The sequence below is a fragment of the Anser cygnoides genome, chromosome 5, assembly GCF_040182565.1.
Source record: "Anser cygnoides isolate HZ-2024a breed goose chromosome 5, Taihu_goose_T2T_genome, whole genome shotgun sequence".
Classification (NCBI taxonomy): domain Eukaryota; kingdom Metazoa; phylum Chordata; class Aves; order Anseriformes; family Anatidae; genus Anser; species Anser cygnoides.
The window spans coordinates 61,772,426-61,795,061 of NC_089877.1; the positions used below are offsets into that span (position 1 = coordinate 61,772,426).

A 22,636-nucleotide genomic window follows, 5' to 3' on the forward strand; every position below is an offset into this window, starting at 1 on the left:
AATCCTGGGAGTGCAGCTGGGCCCCTGAGGTGCCCCTGATGCTTAGCTGAAGGGAAGGTGAGAAGCTGCTTTCCTCATTTTTTGGAGACAAGGTATGGAATTCTGAGTTGCAGTAATTCTCCGTTATTTGATGAAGTGAGCATGTATACCCTGGGAGCTGATGGTGTAAAGGTTTTCTATTTCTGGTGATGGTCTAGCTGCAGGGATCCCTGTGGAAAAAACATCTGGGAATAAAGCAGGAGTAAAATTGTTTACTCTTTTTTTCTCCCTAGCCAAATAGGTGTTTAAAACAACAACAAAAAATGAAACAAGCCCTTTCTAATATGTGTGTAGGTGAGGTATTGTTTTCAAAAAAAAAAAAAACTCTGCAGAGAGAATGTTAGGGGAAGGTGACCTCTAAAGCTGAAGATCGTGGGGGAGCATCTCTAATGGATAGAAAACTGCTAAGAGCATTGCAGGCCTTGCTTTTAGGTTTTCTTGCAAGCCTCCTGCAAAGGGAGGGAGCCTGCCTGGTTGGGTTCTGACCCTGGCTCTTGCACAGGAGTTGGAAATCAAGTCAGTGCTTGGTTTGTGCATGGTGTGGACTGCTAGGCTGGATGCAAACTTCCTTCAGCAAGGAGTGAATAGCAGATGGGCAGTGGCTGATCTCTCTCAAGCTGCCTTAAGGGGTGCAGGCAGCCCTAAGACCCCTGTCTTAATGCTGGAGCACACCTGTGTGGGTGGCAAGCCCTGAATAACCCCCCACTGCTTGATTTCCTGAAGCAGTCATAGAATGTCTCAGCCTGGAAGGGACCTTAAAAATTAAAAATATCTAGTCCCAACCAGGGGGAAGAGATGCCACCCACCAGACCAGGCTGCCCAGGGCCTCATCCAACCTGCTCCTGAACACCCCCAGGGCTGGAGCATCCCCAACCTTTCTGGGCAGCCTCTCCCAGTGCCTCCCCACTTCCTGAGCGAATAATTTCTTATTTTTTCCCCTTATTTCCTCCAGCCCTCGCTCTGGGCGGGGTACAGCTGCCCCTTGGGGAAGGGTTTGGGGGGGGACCTGAGCACGACGGCTGCGCGGCTCGGTGCTGGCAGGGCCGGGCCTCCCTCCATCCCTCCCTGCTTCCATCCATCCCTCCTTCCTTCCATCCTCCTCCTCCCCAAGCGGGGGCGGTGTCGCGGCCGCCCCGCCCCGGCCCCGTGCGGCCCCGGGATGCTGCGGGGGAGCGCGGCGAGGCGCCGGGGGGCCGGGCGGAGCAGCTCCGGTGAGCCCCGGGACATGGGGGGGGGGGGCTGTGATGCTGAGGGTGGGGGTGATGGAGGGTGCCTAAAAAAAAAATTATTAAATAAAAACCCCTTTGTTCTAGGGGAGGGGGTGGGGGGATTTTCCCTGTGTTCATTTATTTTTAGTTATTTTAATTGATTGGGATTGCCTTGCACTCGCTTTGTTTGGGGGGGGGGTCAGCAGCACCCCCGTATGGAAAGCCCAAAGGGGGGGGGGGTCGGGGGTGGCCCAGTCGTCGTTGAGGGGTGTGTGTGTGTGTGTACCCCCCTGCTGCGCTCCTGGGGCGGCTCGGGGGGGTCCCGGGGAGCCCCGGCGGTGGGCAGCTGGGGCGGGGGGCTCTGCGCTGCCCTGCGGCTGCAGGCGGGGACAATGGGACGGGGCCGCAGCTAGCGGGCGGTGGCATCGGGTCTCGAGCCACCCCGAATCCCGTTCCCTCACCGAAGAGCCAGATCAACCCTAAAAAGGGCCAGACGGGGTGTATTTCGTATTTAAAATCCTCACCCGCAGAGACTTGCGGTCTATTGTGCGGGCTCGCTGCCTGTGTGAGCTGGGCACTGAAATTTCCGAGTGTTTCTTGCTTGCTGGAACCCCAACGCTACCTCTCTGGTCCCAGTGAATCTGGAGAGTGACATCTCCGTGCTTTTGCTGTTTGAAAACTGTTCCACCCTTTGGGCTCACCCTTAAAACACCCCTCCTCCCGGTCCTTTTAATCGCTCTGCAGTTCAGCAGACCTCTGACTTGTGTGGTGCTGGGGACCTGGCACAGGTCAGAAGCCCCAAAGAAGTGCATGGCTTTTAATCACAAATCCGAGCGGGGACTGACATAGGTGGTCTGTGCCCTTCTGAACAAAGCCGTCGCTTAATGGCCGGGGGGAATAATGCCTGAACCATGTCTCTCACTTCTCAAAGAGCTGCCGCTGGAACACAAATGCTCCGAGTGGAGGTAATGTATTATGTATTAAGGTGCCTCGCTAGGGCTGGCAGCAAGCTGGCTCTACAGAATAATCTCGTTTCTTTGCTTATAGCAATTTGTCCTCAAAGCTAGAGGAAGATGTGCCCTTCTGAGTGGTAAGCAGTTGTGCCTGCGTGGTTTTTGCTCATCCGACTTGTGTTAGCGGCTGGTGTGGGGTGGTTATTGCTGGGGTTTTGTGGTGAGCTGCTGGAGGTGGTTGAGGTCTGTTTATCTGAAGTATGTGCTCTAAGAGCACCGGTCTGCAATTCACTTGATTCAACCGGATGAGGACAATGTAAGATGAAATGAAGGCAGTTTTCTCAGCTTGTGCACAAAAGTAGGAGTTGGAGCTCTGCAGTGTCGGATCATTTATCTGCTGGCTTTTGCATTCAGCTCAAGCAATAAGGCTTGGATAGCATACATTAGCACTCCAGTAACATACCACTCGATTGCTGGCAGTTGCTTGACTTGGACATTTTGGCTAAATCTTCGCATTAAAAGATTTGCAGTGTTTTTGTCCAACTTCCCATACCAATTGGTGGAAGAATTGCAGGGCTGAGCGCATCTACAACTGTTCAGCTGGCCAAAGCTGGTGTATCCAAGCATGTACTGGAGGTGCGAAAGGCTGTGTTCTGCACAGGCAGCGATGTGTCTGGAGCTGACCTGTTAATCTCCTGTGCTCTATGTGATGTATGCAGCCTCTTCAGCTCTGGAGTACAAGTGTCCTCTCTGTGTGGGAGAGGGATTGCCAGAACAGGGTTATTAATTCAAGTGAGTTAAAAGCTTGATCCTTTTCTCTTGCTGGTTCAACAACTTGGCAAGTTCTGGCTATATTTTTCCAACAGCAGAAAATAACAGCAAACGGTTTTCTTGTGTTTCATCAAGTAAACTGGGCAAAACCCTAGGAAGCCATCCTAGGGAACGGCTGTGTGCAGCTGGGCAGAGGGGGAAGTTTAGTCCGTTTGCAGTGTGCATTAACTGATTGCTGTTCCCTGTCAGGATCAGCTGTTGAACTAGATGAATCTCTGCTTGTCCCCTTCGAGCCTGCTGTTGGAGCGATAATAACAGGTTGGGGTTCCTCCTGAGCTCGCTTGTGTCAGGCTTCCTGAGGGCTGACTCTACAAATGGCTCTCTGAACTTGATGGAGGGGAGTTGATGGTTAAATAGCTACTGCTAAGGCTAATTGTATAGAGAAAGGAAGCAGCCTGGTTCAGGAAGATCTAGCTGAGTCTGTGAGACTTGTCACCACGTGAAGCATTTGTATTTATTGTCCCCCGGCTTGGTGACTAGCCAACAATAGCAGGCAGTTCTTTGTCTGAAGGGCATCTTTCAGAGATGCTCAGTTCCAGCACCTTTTTTTTTCTCTTAGCCTAGCAGCCCTTTGTGCTTCTTTCCAGCTCACCAGGAGTTAAAAAGAATTTTTCTCTGTGCTAAAGGTGAAGCTGCTTGGCTCTCTGCAGCTGTGCTGCCTCTGCAGGCAGGGGAGCTGCATCTCTTGGGATGTGTTATGTGCAGGGAAGTAGCTGGTGGTGTCCCCTGCCCCCTGGGTGTGCTTCCTACTTGAAGCAAGGATTAGACTTCCCCAGAGCCCGACCACTGCTTGGTAGCTATCCTCCCAGGCTTTAGCTTGGAGAATGGCAGGTGAAATCTGGGGACAAAGAGCTCCTGCAGCATGAAATACTGGGTTATCCCCAGCTTCAAGCTAGAAATGAAATGCCTTAAGCCCACTATAGCAGAGGTGCTGGGTGAAAGCAGCACGCTCCAGCTTGCTTTACTTGTTTAGAGCAGGCTGACTTACACAGCCAGACAGGAGGAAAGATGTGTAGCCCAACAGCTTGAGTAACAGGCTGCTGCAGCCAGCTGCTAAATCCTGGATCACTTGTATCGAGTGGAAGTACTACAGCAAGGTGTTAAACTCTGTTTAAGGAGATAGCTAGGTCACTACTGCTCATACACTGTAATCCAGCCTTTTCCTAAAGTTAAGTAGATCTTAAGCTCTGACTAATCTTCTTTGAAGCATGAACTTGTGCCATTATCCTGCAGCAAGCTCTGTGCCACTGTCTCTGGATCTTATTGAGTGCAGAGGTCTAGGTTAGCTTAGATCTAGATGTTGTGGATTTCCTGAGCAAATAACTTTCCACTGCTATCTCTACCCTTTACAAATACAGAGCTGTGGCCAGCAGCACTTTTCAGCTTGGGAGAAACTGCATGAGGCTGTCTGAAGTTCCCCAGGAACTGGGCTGTCAGGCTTGTACTGAGCACTATCCATGTAGTGGGTAAAAAACCACGTCTTTATTTCACAGTGTCTGATCTCAGTTGGCACTTGCTAAAGGGGTGTGAGGTGAATATCACTTAAATTCATACAGTGAGGCTGATGCATGTTACTGAGCGCTACTAATTTGCAAAATATATTTAGTGCTTCTGAATTATGAAAGCACAAAGGATTAACCTGGAAGAGTTGCTGCATGCTGTCAGTTTTAAACTATTTTCCCTTCAGGGTAGAGGAGATGGAGGGGTGGCCACCCATCCTCCAGGGAAAAGAGCTGTTGAAAGGGTGGGAGACCTGTGCTGTGGGAGATCTGTGCTGCTGCTGGTGGACAGCTTCTTGGTGGCTTCTGCTTGGAGCCTGAGCACCTGGTGCATGTGTGTGGCCTGTGACAGCAAATTACTCCAGCAGCTCCAACCCCTGATGAACAGGGCTGTGAGGAGAGTGGGGAAAATGTCTCTGCCCAGGAGGCTCAATCAGATAATGGAGCCTGCAGTAGTTAACTCTAATGACCTGTCTCTAGGCTGGTAATGCTGAGGTTATTGCATATGCTACAGCCAGGTGTATAGATTGTAAGGTGCATAGCCCTTGTGGGGGCCTTCAGCTGGAGGAATCTGTGTGGAGTAAGAGGTACACTTGATGATGGAAATGCACAGAGAGCTGAGTGACCTATTATAATAAGCTTTCTAGTATCTTGGTTGTGTTTAGCTGATTGGTTACATACAATAACTCTTTCCACGAGAGGAGACAAATGTACATGAACAGCAGGGCTCAGGGTCTTTGTGTTGGATGCATTAGCACTAATGTGGTATTTCTGAAGTCCTTCACCCTGTGGCAGAGGCTGCCTCTGTCACAGCATCACAAGGTTGTGTGACAGGGTATGGAGGGATGAGGCACCCTTGTGCAACAAAGCAGTGCTAGGCAGCTTGCTACTGTACTGTGTTGAAATGTAAATAGTATTTGCCTACATACTGTTTGTGTGTGGAAAAGAGGAGTATAGCAAGCTGGGCAAGATGACTCATCCTGGTGTCCATGAGCAAAGGTAACCTTTGCCTAGTTCAATGAGAACCAGGGGGTGATTCTGACAGCCACAGCTTTTCCTTCCTAATATCCCTTATCCCCCTGCAGCTTGAAGGGAAGAGTAGTTCTTACAGGCAGGATTTGCCATAACAGGTCAGCCCTGACAAGCCTCATGTGTCTCCCTTCACCAAGTCCAGAAAGACAAACTGATCATCAATGGTTACTTGCAAGTCTGATGCCTGCTGGGTGGAACATAGCACTCCATGGGGGCAAGAGCTTGGCAAGGTCTGTCTTGATCTTCAGATTGAGATTTGGTTTTGCCTATGTAAGACCTTGAATTGGTATTTTAGGAAAAATAAAATGAGACACAGGGATCCATTGCTTGGGATGTGTGGGAGGGATCTGCACGAAACTGACCATGGATTTCCATAACCATCTATTGACCCCATGCCCTAAATAACTGGATGACAAGTTCCAAACATAGATGTGTGTAATCTGGGTTCTTTTTTCCCCTTCATAGGTCTTGGTTTCTGGACTTGTCAGCCTTGTGGACTTCTGCACACACCTCTGTTCAGCGATGAGTAGATCAATAGGATTTAACATCTGCGTGGTCACCTGCTGCATCTTGCTCCTGTCCTCCAGGCCACCATGCCTTGCCTCTCCGCTCCCGGAGGAGAGCGACATGACAAAGGTCCAGCAAGGCCTGTGGGCAGGGAATGGGGTAGAAGATGAATGGACGAGCATGCCAAACTTAAATAACCTGGGTCCTTCTGAGCCAACTGTCTCTGAAGAGCCATCTGGAGTGTCAGCAAAGCCATCTGGGATGCCCTTAGATGAAGCCTTCACTGCAGGAGGAGAAACGCGGCCTGTAAGCCCAAGCCATGTCTCCCTCAGCAGCCAGAGCCTGGGTGTTAGCACCCCTGCTGGGGAAGTGGCTGCCGAGGAAGAGAAGGAGCTCAGCCCCGCAAAGTCAGAGCTGGATGAAAATGGAGAGTTCAAGGCCATGCTGACCACAGCTGTGACCACGCTGAACCCCTCTGTCCAGGAGGAATCTGTCAGCGGCCCCATCAGCAAGGCCACCACGGAGGACTGTGAGGTAGGGCAGGGCTCTGCCAGCCTCTTGGCGAGCCCCCTTTCGGTGACAGCTGCAGCAGAGGAGGGGACAGCAGAGAGCAGCCTGCACCCCTCTGTGGCACCCCAACCCCACAGCGAGCGGGTGCCCACGCTGCACCCTGGCACTCCCAGCCTGGAGACGGTTGGTGACCACCTCATCCCAACTCCACAGGCCTCAAGTGCAAGCTCTGAGGTGGGAGCACTAAAAACAAGCACAGGGAGTGCACTGAGGCTACTGTCTGCTCGAGGAACCATTGCTGCAAGCCACCCCCTTGTGACCACTGAGGCCTCCGTCCATCTGGAAGCAGATGTGGGTGCTGGGCAAGGAGAGCTGCCCACCACAGCTAGCACCGTCACCAGCCACCCTACCGGCTCCGTGCTGCCTGACTGGGATGACACAAAACCGGGGAATATAAGTCAAGGGGGAAGCATGCTGTATGAGGAGGTGGGAGAGGACCGAGTGGCAATGGAAGCGTCCCAAACCCCACTGGGAAGTGAGGAGGAGGATGTGATGAGAGTGGTGCCATCCCCAGCATCTGCTCCACCAACTCCAGGGCTCGCCAAGGAGAGCAATTGCACAGCTCCAGCAGTGCGTGGGGATGGTGTGCTGGTCACTTCCACAGCCAGCAGCAATGTTCCCCTCTCAGTGGACTTGCCAGGTGTAGACACTGCTGGTCTGAACTCTCTGGAAAACATAAATGTGGTCACAGCAGAGGAGAAGAGCATCCCTCCATCACAGCCAGAGGCTGTTGTGATGACAGATGCATCTGATCTCTCTTCTACTCTGGAAAGCTCACTGAAAGGTAAAACCTGCTTGTTAACAGGCACTTGATTTTATGTGTAGGCTTAGGAGGGATGCTCCTGTGAGCCTGTGCTTCCTTTCGTGGAGATAAAGCAGTGAAAGGTGCGATCTTCCTACTTGCAGAAGAGGTGAACCTCTGTCTGGGGGTAACAGCTTGAATGGGTAACTTGCATCCATTGCCTGCTCCTGGTGTAGGGTGTTCCTACACCCAGAGCACAGGCTGGTGTGGTCACTTGGGTGGTACAGTGCCCTGAGCGATGTGAAGCCACTGCTCTGAGCTGCCTGCTCTCCCTCTCCTTGAGCTGAGAGGACAGCTTTAGCACCAAACAGGCAAGCTGGGCTTCGAAAGGCTGTGGCAGCTGGGAATATAGGATGTCTGAATAGGTTTCAGAGTTATCTCACAGCAGAGACTTGGTGCTAGCTAAAAAGCTTATTTTTAATGACTTGGTGCTTGCTAAAGAGCTTATTTTTAATGACCTAGAGAAGCTCTGCATGTGTGGCATACCCCCTAAAGCAGGGCCTTCAGTTTTAGTCCTCCCATAGGAAAAGGGAGCACATGTCAGTGTGGAGGCGGCTGGAGATGCTTCTTAAGCTGAGGAATAGGCGAACTGTACCAGCAGCCTGTGACTGAGGTCTTCCTTGACAATACAAGGATGACCAGAGTGGATTATATGATCTGTCCAGAGACTTATTTTGTCTTTTGTAACAAAAGTTCCTGGTTCTGTCTCCTTGCCCTAGAGAAAAGCTGTGGCCAGGCTCTGACTCTACAGTGCTTGTGCTGCCCTACATGCATATAGATGGTACCTTCATCCCACTGACAACACTTCCACTTGTGTTTAAAATGCTGGGAAAAATGTTTGTCTGGGCAATTGTGGGGCAGTAATGTGTTTCTAGGCTGGTGAGGGACATGAGCTGTGGCTTAGGACTTTGTTTTAATTGCCAAACATCTCTGATCTCACCTATTTGGCTGCAGGGGCAAAGGGAAGAGCAAGGGCGGACTTCCCCTTGCTGCATCCAGCAAATATAGCTCTTGCTGTAAAAGATGGAAAGCTAATTGCATGCTGGTGCTGAAAATAGACCGATTAATTTCTAGATTAATTTATAACCACTTGACTTGTCAGCAGGTTCCCCTGCGCTATTCCCAGGTGTTGGGGAAACAGCAGTTATCAATAAGGCTTGTATAGTGAAAATAAACCCTTCTACAAAGCTTAAGTCTAGCTCTAAGAACTGGCCACCAAAAGTACCCTTCTGGCAGCCTTTCTTGCTTTGAGGGGTGTTTCACCATGGGCCTGCAGTGCTGTGCTCGCCTGTAGGTCCATGTGTCCCTAAGGGTTGGCTAACCAAGTGAGGACTAATTCTGGTGCTTTTTCTTCTGTTATACGGGGGTCTATTCTGTTTCTACACTGTAAAACAGCTGCACATGCTTGTACTGTGGCTCTGGAAGTGCTAATGCATGGGGTAGATCCTGCGAGTGTTAATTCTGTTCCTGCCTGATCACAAACCAGCAGCTGTCCTATGAGCTGGTGCTGATGCTTGTTCTTGCTGTAGGTGCTACTCAGGAGGTGACAACTGCTGCCCAGGAGGCTGATGCTGCTCTGTCAGTTGTGACGCTGGCACCTGCTGCTCCCCAGGGAACAGGAGCCTCAAGCCTGCCCCAGGAAACCAGTGGGGAGGACACCCAGATGCCAACTGCCCCTGGTGCCACCCAGATGCTGACAGCAGCTGGCAGCTCCACAGCGAAACCTCCCGATGTGGAAGGTAGGGTTCTGCCTCCTGCTCTGCGGGCTTCTTCCCCCATAAGACACAACAGCGCGTCTGAAATCAGTATCGATGCTTAGACACTGAAGTCTTAACACACAGCATCCAGACTCAAACTTGCTTTTTTTCCCTAGCTTTCTGCAGGCTGCATCTAGCTTTGGGCTGCCACTGCTCTTTGACTGTGCAGATCCATCATGTTGAAATACACCAGCAGGGCAGAATTTTTGCTCCAAATAACAGTGAAGTAGAGATCTTAAAAAAAAAAAAAGAACACAAATGACCAAGCAAAACTCCACATCTATTCTTGCTAACAAATTGACTTTTGGCCTTAATCGTTTAAGCCAGCTCCTATTTGTGGAGGGATTACTTCTGGCTTGCTGATGCTCAATCCAAAGGAGCAAAGAAGTTTAGCTAGGCTAGAATATGGAAGTGGTATAAGGGGGTTCTCTTGTGAGAATCTAGCAAGCCTTTGGGGAAGTCTGCACTATAGCCGCTTGTGTTGAGCAATAGTGAGCTCTTGATTCTGTTGTGTGCAGAGTTGATGTAGCTCATACAGACATAGCTTAAGCAGTCATGTTCCTCCAGCTGCTGCCTACTAGCTTGGTGTCACCTTGAGAGGTACATGTAGGAGCCTTGACAGGAGCATAGCAAGGGTTCCCTTGGCACAAAACTGACTGAGATTAGTTCTGTTGTGGTAGGTCCCACTGCAGTGAAACAGCTGCTGGGCAACTTTTCTGGTAGTTCTTTTATTGCAGTGCATCAAAGGAAGAAATCCACTTGCAATGTATCCCTTGAAGTAGAGTTGCTCTGCAGGGGAGGGAAGGCTCTTCCAGCAATTACCACTAATTTGCTTCTGGGATTTAATTATAAATTCTTATCTTTTGTGATAAACATCTAGATCTGTCACTGGTTCAGAACTCACCCAGTGTCTCAGTGCTCTGACCTTTCTGTGGGGTGGTGACTGGCAGTCCTCAAAGCAATGGGAGTAAATCCTAGCTGAGTTCTTGCGAAGGGGGAACCTCCTGAGCTGGCTGTCCTGGAGGAAAAGCTTTCATTACAGTAGAGTCACATCAAAAGATGCAAGCATTTGATGAGCTTCTAAGTAAGTTTTCATTAAGGAGCTTGTTCTTAAATGGTGATTTTCGTAATGGTGTTGTGCCAAAATGCTGCTGCTTCTTGTCCCGTGTAGACTTTGCGGACGTGATCCTGGTCACCAGTGAGAAGGCTGCTTCAGCTCCTGGCGGGCTGTCTGCTACGCAGCCTGGACAGACGGAAGAACCATCCAGCCGAACGGTGGTCCTGGTAACTCCAGCATCAGTGGCATCTTCTGTCAGGAGGACAGCTCTTCCAGCCGTGAGGAAGATCAGTACTGCTGTAACCTATGGGCTGGACCGGCTGGAGTCAGAAGGTACTGCTGTTCCCCAGCTGAAAAGGCAGGAGGCTTCGTGTGGGGAGGCACGCTTCCCTTGACAGCGGGGGCTCCCCGGTTGGTCTGTCTGGCACACAGCTATGCACATATGTTAGTGTTCCTAATAAAGTTGTTGGACAACCTGTCCCCTTCCAGGTGGTACAGGAGGCTAGCAGTGAACAGTGTCATGGAAGTTATCTGAAATTCAGGTGGTTGTGGTGGGAGGGGTGGACTTTTCCTTGGAGAAGGAGCTGCAGTGGGGTCTGGGTCTGTGCACCACTAACTGCTGGTGTGCACATCCACTGCAGAACCTCTGTACCAGGCAGGCAGTCACAGAAACACGTTCAGACAGATGGAGAGGCCCTGCCACGCGGCTGTTGAAGCCCTATTCCCAAATCAGGATGCTTGGCATGAGATGGCTGCCTGTGTTCAGCTGGATCTCACCTTGCCAGAGCAAGTGGTACAATATTTGTGCTCGTGTCCTTGTGCTGGGAGGGGCAAAGAATGCAACCCCTTTGACATGTTTTCCCATCTTGGCACTGCCTGCTAAGCTGTTCTCCCACCCCTGGCTCCTCTAGTCATACCTCACCCCTTGGTCTCCCTTCTCTTAAGCTGCTTTTGCCCGCTGCTGGGCTTGGAGTCTCAGCTCCCTGTCTGCTAGCCTTCAGGTGCTCGAAACTCAGTGATGCAAATTCTTTCCTGATGAATATTTGACAGGCAGGTTTTTGAAGTGATTTCTACTCTGGAGCCTGTCTGGAACTCAGACCTGATATTTCTTCAGCTCACTTTTAACTTTCCTGTAGGGAATTCTTCGCTTGTGCTTCTTGCTCTTTCTCCTACTTGAACTCTTCTCTGCTTGCTCATCCATCTACAATTTTGTACTCCAATGTCTGGGCTGACACCACCTGGCAGGGATTAATCTTTCTGCCTGTTTTGCTCCCCTTCCTTTATCTTGACCTTCTCCTGCCTTCATATTTTACTGCAAAGGTTGGCAGCCCTCCAGGGGTGGCATGCCAGATGGTATTTTTCCTCTGATTAGAGGTAGGGTGCCACAGACAACAGCTAATCAGCATCTTTTCTCCACGTGAAGTGATAACTCTAACTCCTGTTAAGTTTAGAGGGCAGCAGAAGCAGGGAGCCCTCCCCACTGCATGTGTGAGATGCTGCAGCTCCTGCCCTTTGTCAGTGTTTCTTTGAAACCTGCCAGGAATTACAGCGCATGCTCTGTGCCCTGATGACTCTTCCTTGCATCCAGCAATGCAGGGATGTGTCCCTGATGGTGGCATCAGGGGGAGAGGGAGGTGTGAAGAAAATGTGATCTTCAGACTGGGAAGTGAAGTCCCTGCTTAGCCAGAGCTGTGTGATTCAGGAAGCTAAACAGTTCCTGAGCCCTCTGGGATCTCCTCTGGAAGCCTGGTTTTCTGCACTAGAAGATAAGAGGATTTCTGTTTTAACTGCACACTGGTCCTCCTGTTAATGAGGCTTTCTGCATAGCCTTTAAAAAAAACTTCTCATATGTAGGAATATAACTTTTTTGTATTCCTACTAAGCTTTCTTATGCAGCTGCAGGCCTGCTTCCTCTGCTCTTGAATAAGCCCCCAGCCCCTGCAAGGGCAGGTGCAGGCTGTGGCTAGGACCAGCTTTCCTAAATGACGACTCTAACTGGAGCCTGTGGGTTTCTTGGCTCAGAGGCATGGCTCTGTAGGTGCCTGTCATCAAAGGTACGTGGTGCTCTTTGGCATGCTGTGTGTTTCTTTTGACAACTACAACTGGCACAGGTTCTTGTGGTCTAAAGCTCTTCATAACAAAAAACTCTTCGTAACAACCTAGACTTTAGTGCAGTGAGCCAGAACTTTCTCTGGTGTTAGGGATCATCACCAATCTACATCTTGTAAAATGGGACAACTACCACTTGGGGATAGGCTTACTGCCTGGGGATGCTACTGCTCCAATTAAGTACAGAGGAAACTTTTGAGCTGCAACTCTTTTTTCTAATATTTCTTTTTCTAATGGCAATTAGTGGATACCTCCCTCTCATGGTGGAGTGGTGTTTGGAAGTTTGGTTTGTTCCCTCCTGAATTTCAGTACCTAGTGCTTACTCAAATATCTGTGCTGCCAGAGATGAGATGCTTGGGAGTGCTTTCCTATGGAGCTCCAGCCCAGGCTCTTGGGGGATGTGAGGTTGGACACTGCTGCACGTGTACAGTGGAGTCCCCAGGGAGAGGTCCTGGCCCTCTGCAGGGAGGCTGTGCCTTGCTGACCCATGAAAGAAGTGCAAGGAGCTGAGTGAGATCAGCTGGCCTCCCAGCCCTCAGTGGGGCTTGTTGATTTGCCTGGTTCATCATTAAATATGGATTCCTGCTGTGCAGCTAGTGTGGTTTCTTGGGGACCATCTGTGCTAAACTGCTTGCAGTTAATTGCCTCAGTATATTCACCTGCCTGGCTTGGATGCAAAACTGTTTTTAAAAAAAAAAAAGTTGCACAGACAAACATGAGGTGCTTTGAATAGCTTTCTAGATGAGCTTATCCTCATCTCTAGTGGATTCTGGAGAGATCAGTTGAGTAACGAGCATCTTCCTATCCTGACTGTGCAGTAAGACTGGTTTTACTTGCCCTTCTTAGCCAAGGAAATCCTATAAAGAGATTACAGGGTATGGGAACAGGACACATCAGAGGATGAGCCTTACTTGTCTGGGAGACTTAATTCTATATTTTGTTTCTGTGCCCAGAACTTGAGCATCTCTCTGGGAAGCTTAACACTTCAGCTTTCTCTGTGGGGCTATTAGGGTCCAAAGAGAAAATCTAGTTTAACTTACTTATTCAGGAGCACTGTGTAAACCTCCCAACACACTTCTTGAAGTGGCTCTTTTAAAAACGAACTATTTTACTTTAGGACTAGATTCCTTGGCCATAACATCAGCCCTGTGCAGGGATGCTGTACTCCTTCAGCATGGCAGCACTTGGCAGATATGACTTCATAAAGTGGCAAGTAGTCTGTCACATCCTCTCTTCTGCAAGGTCCTTGCAGTGTTTAGTTGAAGCCTTGTGGACAGAGCACAACATCAGCTGGCGCCCCTCAACTCATCAAGCAGCTTTTGTCACTGGATGTGACTTGGGGATGCACTGAAGCTAAGCAGAAGATCCTAGGAGGACTCTGTAGGTCATGTTATCCCGTACTAATCCTAAACCAGCAGGTACAGAACTAGCCTGCTGCTAAGAGCAATGCCTTGCCTGTCACAACCTGCATCCAAAAAACAGTTCAGTGTGCACAGCTTGCAGCACCACTGCCTGTGGCTGTTGGTGAGGGTGGGTTTTCTTGCATGCTGCCACCTTGTTTAGGCAGCTGGGGGGGGTTGTGAAGCAAGACATGCAGGGTGGAAGGTGGCAATGTCTTGATATTCATCCGACTGTGTGAAGTTTAACATCTTGGAGATGCAGACATGTCAATGCCTTCCTAGGCTGCTGCTGTTTTAACTTGCAAGTCCCTGGGAGTTCTTCAGCTGTTAGGCTCCTGCATGTTAGTCCCACCCTTGTTATGTCTAAATTTAATGGTGAAAACCAGCCCAAGTTCAGTGCTGCCCACCTCCTGCAGCTGAATAAGCTCCAGCTTGTCCCACTTCAGTATTAACTGGGGATTTAGAGGATGTTCACTTGTGGTGGTAATTTTGGGATGGAAGGGGGGACACAATCTGGTTCTTACTATTTTCCCATGGGGGCTTTAAAGGTAATTAAAAAGAAGGGTCTGTTTATGTAGGTGTTTCTGCAGGCTAATATGTCCATTGCATTTTTTCAGGCACTCCTTCAAAAAGAAGTCTAAATGACTACAGCAGTGTGTAAGCCCTCGGGCTGGTTTCTGTTCAGTCACCTAGGCTGCTTCAAGTATAGCTGCTTGGGTTGAGCTGCTTTCGCAGTTCAGCTTTTCACGTAGGCTGCTGGATGGGGAAGATACTTCTGGAAGATGCTCTACTTAGTGCCTGTTGTATAGTGTCAGGAACATCTCTGAAAATAGGCAACTGAAATTCTCTGTTCTAGAGGGAGGAGAATTTAGCCATGCAGCTCTTGAATAGGAGGTGCTCCTGATTAATCAGGCTGGCTCTCACCACGTAGCTGGCAAAGTCCTTGTCAACAGTGTGGAGGAGTGATCCCAGGGTTGGGAAGGCATGCTGAGAAACTAAGGTTCAGCCAAGAGCTGTGTTGGGTGAGTCTGAATGTGTAAGTATTGGAGTTCAGTTGTGAGTCAGGGCTGAGTAACAACAGCCTGAGGGTGGAATTTCACCTTGCTCTTCATAGCATCAAACACAGTTCCTAACACCAGCAAGTGCTGGTGTGAAAGTGCAATGAGCAGTAGGGTTGGGTCTGTTGTATAGAGCCCCTTACTGGTGGTAGCCACAAGAGAAGCCAGTTACAGACTGAGGAACCTGTCTTGAGTAATGGGGAGGCTGCACTCATGGGCATTGTAACAAAAACTAAGGAAAGTGTTGTTCTCAACCTGCTCTAAAAGCTTTCTGACCTGTATAGGTAATCACCAGCCAGTTGGTAGGCTTCTTTTTGGATCAACCATCTCACGAGTACCAGGTCCCTGCTGTGTAGGACAGCCCACAGTGTTCCCAGTGAGCTGCTGTACGCCTGCCTAATGCCACATCTGGCTGCAAAGTCCCTTGGCTGTCCTGAGACAAGGGGCTGGACCTGCCTTTGGGATTAGCAAATCCAATGTCCAGCAGTTGTAGGGCACCTCATTGCTGAATCTTGGCTGCAGGTTTAACTCTCTTTTGCTTTGTCTACAACAAAGGCTGCTCCAGAACAGGGTCAGTATGAAGCTTTAGACTTTGACCTTACCATATTCATGATATTTTAATGATGCCCCCTTGGTCTTTGGGTTTCAGTGGTTCCTGTCATTCTTTGCTCTGACCTGTGTACCTGTATTTATCCTTCCCCCATACATTGGGGCTTAGCTAATCTCAGTAAGAGCTCTTGTACTCTTCCCCTTTCTCTACCTATTTTGGCAGTTCTGTGCTTCCACTTGGTCTTACTCCTGTGCAGAGGCATCCAAGCTGTGCATAATACTTAGAAGTGAAGGCAGCAGTTGCCTTTATTTGAGGAAAATACTTCAGAACTTGTAGTTTTTTACATCTTAAAAAAAAAACACCTTCATTCTACTTACTTCTGAGCTGTGTTGCAGTACATGGAACCTTCTTTTGGATGTGAAGAAGAATTTTTAATGAAAATTAAGGCTTTGAGTGGATCATGATTGCATGGATTAAGGCATGCCTCATTAAATTTCTGCAGCCCCATTAAAAATTTAAATGAGGTTGCAGGGGTGTAAATAAGAAGGGTACTTAGCCCAGCATGTTAACTAGCCTGATATGATCATCTGGATATCAACTAAATTGGCAAGAATCTTAAGATTTAAGACAAAGCCCATGCAAGATAAACTAGTAACTAAATGTTTTTAGTACACGCATCCTATTGCTTCTAGTTTATCGTTGCTACTAAATGAGAACTGTCCCTTTGTATGTTGACCTTGATGTCTTTCACAGTAGATGGTAGTTCATCCCTGCTTCTCCTTTGTAGTGAAAACCTGGGGAGGAGAAAAAGCTGTGACAGCTTTTTAAATCAAAACCAAGCCTTTTAATGTTTACCCCAAGTACATTGTTTGACCGAAGCACCAGCAATGTTGTCCAGATCTGGTGATGTCTTGTTTTGTTTCATGAAATCAAGGGGTGTAGAGGGTGATCAAGCCCTTAAAGTTGGAAACTCTTAGGTAAACAGCTAAGAGAGTGTTAGGCTAGTTGAAGGATAGCTAGAAGAAGAGCAAGGAAACTCCTGCTGTGTGATGCCTTGTTGGTGACTCCCTGCAGAGGGAGGCAGACATGAGTCCAGCTGTCCTGCTCCACTGCAGGTGTGCTGGCAGCCCTGGAGTAACTAAAACCACAGCATCTCTTCTTTCTTAAGTGACTGGGTATGCCAAAGGAGATGCACTTTAGGGCTTTGTACCTCCAAGTACAAGAAGTTTGTATCTGCTGTGCTTCATAGTTTAACAGCAACTCCTGTAAAAATTGCTAGGAATGGTTTAATGTCACTGCTTTTTCCCAGATGTCTGGTAGGTAGCACGTGTCTGCCCAGCTCTCTGGCAGAAATAAGCTGCACAGTCTCCTTTCGAGGAGGAAAAAGTGTCTTCGTTACTGTGTTCGTTCTCATATGTTTAGAGACCTGACCTGATCCTGGTTGCCACTGTTCTGCCTCCTGCTGCCTAGGTGGCCTGGTTCAGTCTGATCCTCTCTGCTTGCTGTTCTGGCCAGGCCATGCTTGAAACCTTTTAACTTTATCTGACTTCTCATTTTGTCCAAAAAATGGGAGTTCACTTAAACATTAGCTAAATGTTGTAGCTTTCCCATGCTTATCTTTCAGCTAGAACAAAAATGACAACCCCCCTGCAGTTGCTATTGAGAGGTAATTGGAGTGTGTGGGTGAAAGTTTTTAATTACGTCTTGTTTTCTAATCTGGGGATTAGTTCACCCTCACAGCTTTAGGGAGGTGGATTCAGGTAAGCAGGTATATGGCATTTTCTTCTGAAGGCTTTGCAAGGAACATTTTTATGCAATCTCTCTCTGGAGCCACTAATGCTTGGGGTCCATCAGCACAAGTAGGAGGCTTGCTCATGAGGCTTCTGTGTGGAGCTTTGGGCATCAGGTGCAAGGCAAACCACACTGAACTGGCTTAGCTCTCTCAAAACTTCCAAGGCAGTTTATGGCCTCCATCAGGATAATCCTAGAGCTTCATGCTCAGTGGTGTGAAGCTTTGACTAGAAATGAGCTGAGTGGGCTTGCAGTCATCCTCCCTTCTGGCATCGGATAGGACTTGAGTTAACTTTAGTATCCTGGAGGCTGTTGCCCATAATAACAGACCCAGCCCCTAGTTCATGTTATCTGTGGTGGATCCCTGCTGGTTGTACCTGTGGATTTGCCTAGAAAATGAAGCTTAACAGCCCAAGAATTGAGAAAGCATTTAGTAGCTCCCTTCCCAGGTAGTGTGGTTGAATTGGAGACTTCTAAAGAGACACCATCAAAACTTTTTTAAGAAGTGTGATTAATATTTCTGCTTGAGACCCCTTTGGGGATAGGGGGATACCATGCCCACAGCCCTCTTTACAATAAAAGCATTTTGTTGAGAGAAGTAAACTCTGTATCTGTCTTCCTCCGGTCTATCCACTTACAGGTCACAGTAGTTAAATCTGGACTGATTCACATACCCTCATTTGATAAAATTTATTAAATCACCTTTCTTTTTTAACGGCAGCTCAGCAACTGCCTACCCCAGGCTATAGGAGCTCTACTGCAGCAAACTATGGAGCTCTCTTGTTAAAGTCAGTGCTGTTTTATTCTGCAGTATTCATTTTTTTCTCAAAAAATAGCATTGCATGGCTAAATCTACTTCTTAGCCTGGCTCAGAGTGAAAGCAATTCTGTGGTGAATGTTGCTGGAAATACAGCTCTTAAGAATGGTCATTTCTGATCTTAATACAGAAGCAGACCCATGGTCCCTGCTGGACCTTTTTTGCCTTTTTTCCACCTCAAGAGCTCCTCAGTGCCTCAGCTCCACTGCGATGAGATGAGCCAGGACTGAATATAAGTGTGAAGTCCCTCAAGTTTGGGTGGGGGTAGGTTAGGATCAGAACCCAAATCTTTCCTCTTACCATCTCTGCAATGTCACAGAGCCCTCTGCTGGGGACCAGTTTCTGCAGAGCCTGGTTTTTGGCTGGTAGATGCTGAAGACCTCCTGGGGCTCGTAAAGAAACATTGAACTTCAACACTGCTGCCCTGTTCCCTCTCCTAGATGTAGCAAGACCATCCTTCTTTTACAGAAAAACTTAGAATGTTTCCTCTCCTCTTGACACTTGGGATAGTAGGGTTAGTGCCCTGCCTTGTGAGATAGGATCCCGTTCGATAGATGTGTTCTTCCCAGTATTCCCTTTCCTTATCTGTTCAGCAGGCCAGGTGTTGAATTCCTCCTGTGGACACCTCGTCTACAGCAAAACATTTAAGGCTACAGTCCTGCAATGAGTCTGCAGGCACCCTCGACAGCTTTCCACTGGAAGTAGATGGGTTTAGCTGAACTATCAGGATAAAAACCCTGCGGGCTTGGGCGCCCCTGCCCTGCTCAGGAAGCTGTCTGGGCAGGGCAGAGCCCAGCTCCTGTCAGCCCTCCCCTTCCACGCTGGGTTCTGTCACAACTGATTGTTCCTGGCAGCCTTTTGGAAATATCAGATGGTGACATTATTACTGATCACAGGAAAGCAACAGATTAATAATGAAAGTTCTCCTAGAAAGGTCTTCGTGGATTGACAGTCAGCTGTGATTATCAAAGCAGTGCAGAAAATGAGCCGTGTTCCAATACTGCGAGTACATGGGAAGAGAAGAGCTGGCGGAGACTTCTTAATGCCTCTTCCTCCTGTTCTGGCAAGAGAAGGTAGTTGTGGGCCTCCCTAACCCTGTCCTTATTTACAAACTTCTGCTTCCTATACTGCATGTGTGTGACCGAGGCCCAGTGCTGTCGTGTGGATGGAAGTGGATGAGGGCAGAAAATGAGCTGTGGGGTCCATGCCGCCTTTGTCTTTGGGGCAGTTGCAGATGTCAAAGCAGCCCCTGGGTTCCCTGGCATGTGTTCTTCTCAGGCACCTTGTGCAGGTAGGTGCTAGGTCCCTGTTCTAGGTCCTTTTTAGCTCTCTGCAGCAGTTGCTCAGCTCTTGGGCTGCTTTGCTTGGTGTTTGCACAGGAGGGGGCTCCACCTTCCTGAGAAGTCATGTGAAAAGTGGACTCACAGCTGGAAACCAATTAGCAGTGGCTCCTGATTAATCACAACATAGTTGGCACTTGTTAGATGCTCTCAGGCACTCAGACCCCATGGTGCTGGGTACCTGATAAAATTGCAGCCTAAGACTATCACTGTCTAGTGAGTATTGCTGTTCAGGGCATAGTGAAATACTTCTCGTGTGCACAAACTCTGACAAATAATGGTTTCCTAAGTCTTCTAATGAATAAAACAATTTGCAAATGTTAATGGAAAATATCTAAACATCTGTCTTCAGTGCACATCTCTTCACCTCAAACGTTGACTTCCCTGACTTCAGTGGGATTATGACAAGCTTGTTCCAGCTTGTTACATGGCATTATACAAAAAAATAAAAAAACAACTTCACTGCCTTTGCAGCCTGTTTGTAGCACATTCCCAAACCCTGTTTCTACTGCTGGGAGGGCTGGTGGTGCATTTCAGTGCCTTGCTCATGGTGCTTGCCAGCAGCTTGGGCTTATAGCTACTGCCCTGTGCAAGTAACACTGAATAATATGGATCTATTCCTGCTCAGGGGGAGCAGGACTTTCTGCAGCTGTATGACGACTGCAAAGAAATGCAAAGCTTGGCTGAAGCTATCTGTGAAGAATGAAGGGGCTGTTGCCACTTTGAAGGGCCAGGAGGAAGAACTGGCCCAATGCTCCCCTTCCCCATGTCCTGGGATGGGCCCTGGGCCCCCAGCCCTCTTTGCCCAGGGGTTGTGAGGGCACAGGGGAGTTTTGGCTACTAGCCTCCACTAATAAATCCCATGCTGTGGATTTCAGCAGGGGTGCTGATGGATCACCCCTGACCCCATGATAAAGCCCAGCCATTGCTGTTTCTGCAGACTATTAATAAAGGTAGCAACTCACCAAAACACTCCTAAAAACTTTTTATTCTCTCAAATGTGTTTTCTTGGTGCTCTCTTACACCTTCTCCAAAACCAAACACTTCAATGCCTGTTACAGGGTTGTCAGGTCCTTTAAAACCAAAATCTTTGACAGTTGAAGCTGGAATCTCATTTTTATGGGGATTCCTGCTGCTTAGGTTGCACTGTTATCACAGCAGGGAGGTGTTAAATATCTCTATTTTTTTTCCTTCATGTGTCGAAGAAGGAAGAACTGAGCCCCTGTTACAGAATACATTGCTTATTTAGTCTGTCAGGGTGACGATTTTTGCATTTTTCCACTCTTGAAGATAATGCTAATTCACTCCTAGCCTATTTATACCTTTTCCTTACTAGAGTAGAAACTACGGGCATCTTGAACTGTGTTTTGGTGCTGAAGCCACGGGGTTGCAGGGAGAGGAGATGGGATATCGTCTCTCTAGGGCTTTGTTAGATTCAAGTTGCATGTCACAAGTAAGAGCTAGAATTTGATGCGTGCAAAGAAAATAAAGTTTGTGCATAACGCTGCGAAGATCTGTGGAGCAAAGAGCTCCCAGTAGGAGCTGCTGTGTGCGGTGTGCCTGTCTGCTCTAGTGGGCAAGGGGACGTCTGTGACCAGTGCCAGATGTTCAGAAGAGCTCAAACACCTGGGCTATACCCAAGCGCCTGGTTTGGATAGACTCACATGCAGCCAGGAAAACCATACTTACATGTTTTTTTTTTTGTTAGAATTAGTGCCTTGACCATGAGATACATTTCATCGTACATTTATCTTGCTTCCTTTGCGAGAAGAACCTTAGCCAAGGCTTACGAGTATATACAAGCATGCTACACAAAATAATTCACAAGGGATTTGAACATGCATGTGGAAACCCACATGCCTTCTGAATCTGCTGGCCTTTGCAGTTTTGGTCCTTTCAGTCTCTTATCTTTGAAGCAGCCACTGAGAGCTCTGAATGTCCAAGCAGGGTGGTTTAGGAGGAGAAATGTAATTTTGTAAAAAGGCTCTGGTCCGAGGCACAAAGCTGCAGCTTTTGGGGTTCAGCCGTGTGATGTGTGCATCCTTTCCTATCCCACGGTACCATTGGGTGCTATGTCCATGCCTGCCAGGTTCCTGGTGTGCCTCCGCACCTGAAATCCGACATTCGTGAAGTCTGCATTTCTTTAGAAGCATAAATTCCTGTTCGTGACCACCAAGTGGTGCTCTGTGCTGCACCTTGCAGGAAGGCAAACTCTTAGCATTTTGGGATGGGGGTTCAAAAGCTGTTTTCAGACATGTGAATGAGCTGGAGAGAAGAAGAAGCAGCGAGTCAAGAGCCCTTTTTTCCTCCTCGCAGCAGCTGTGCTATGAGGGCTATACATTATTCTCATCCTTATGCTGTGGCTGTGGGATGATCGATGTGGCTGGGTGATTTTCAGATGTGATAAGTAGTCTTGGCACTTCGATTCAGGTGTTCAGCTTGACTGCCTGCTAGAGTTTGGAGGTGCAGAGATGGATATCTGCTTCTTCAAAATTAGCTCCTGGCAGGTGTCTCCAATTAGCTTGCTAAAATCACAAGAACCTTCTGAAAACGTTGTTCCAAGGTAGTTTTTCAGAGAGAAAATCTGATCCCTGTTTTCTATTGACTGCTTTTTCATCCAGTCCATCTAGGGAAAATGCGTTCGTGGTCCTGTTCTCCATTGTGTTGGCTGTTTAGCATCTTTGCTATTGAAGTTTGGAAATCTTTTGTTTATAGCTGTGTTGCTCTCAGCAGAGGCAAAAGACCTATTTTAACTTGTCTTTGCAGGTTTCCTGCCAAGTGCTCTCTGGTTGCTGTTCTTGTGTGTACAGAGGCTGTGTGTTTTGTATGAAAACATGTAGTTTGAGAGAGAAAATTCTGACGTTGGTTTGAAATGATGGGCACGTTATAAGACAAAAGCTGTCTGTAAAATGTAATGGGAATTTAAGTGGCGAACTACATCCCTGTAGGCTCCATTAGATGCTCTGCATGGTGTAATTGTTTACAGGAGTGATCATTCCTTTCCAAATACCGAAAGACATGCTGTAGCAGAATGATGCAGCGGAATTCAAGTAGCAGCTCATTTGTATGAAATGCAGGGCTAAAACTGAAAGGTGGCAAGAGGAATTGTCCTGTCTCGTGAGCTGGAAAAAACATGCAGTGCTTTAAAGCAAATCCTTGAATTGGGAGGAAAGGAAATGCTATGTAACAGCACTGTGAACGCCTTGGTTTTATGATGTACATTGATTCCTCTAGGTGTTCTGATCTCTGAAGTAGAGGCCAGCTCCCCCCGTTAATTACTAAGCTGGATAACCACCAGTTAAATAGATTCCCCAAA

The 22,636-nt window shown here is 48.2% G+C and overlaps 1 protein-coding gene across 6 annotated transcripts in view; it reads left to right on the forward strand.

The window, feature by feature from the left end:
* Positions 1-22,636, forward strand: part of ARMH4 (armadillo like helical domain containing 4) — a 58,192-nt gene continuing 35,556 nt past the window's right edge. Inside the window, exons 1-4 of one of the 6 annotated variants that reach the window (XM_048066128.2) lie at positions 1-92; positions 6,028-7,423; positions 8,971-9,180; positions 10,370-10,588. In XM_048066128.2, coding sequence (XP_047922085.2) covers positions 6,085-7,423; positions 8,971-9,180; positions 10,370-10,588 — 1,768 coding nt within the window. In that variant the 5' untranslated portion in view covers positions 1-92; positions 6,028-6,084. Of the gene's footprint in view, positions 93-1,118; positions 1,251-2,056; positions 2,213-6,027; positions 7,424-8,970; positions 9,181-10,369; positions 10,589-22,636 lie in introns of those variants that run through there. The other 5 variants (XM_048066129.2, XM_066998507.1, XM_048066126.2 and 2 more) reach the window with 5 other exon arrangements.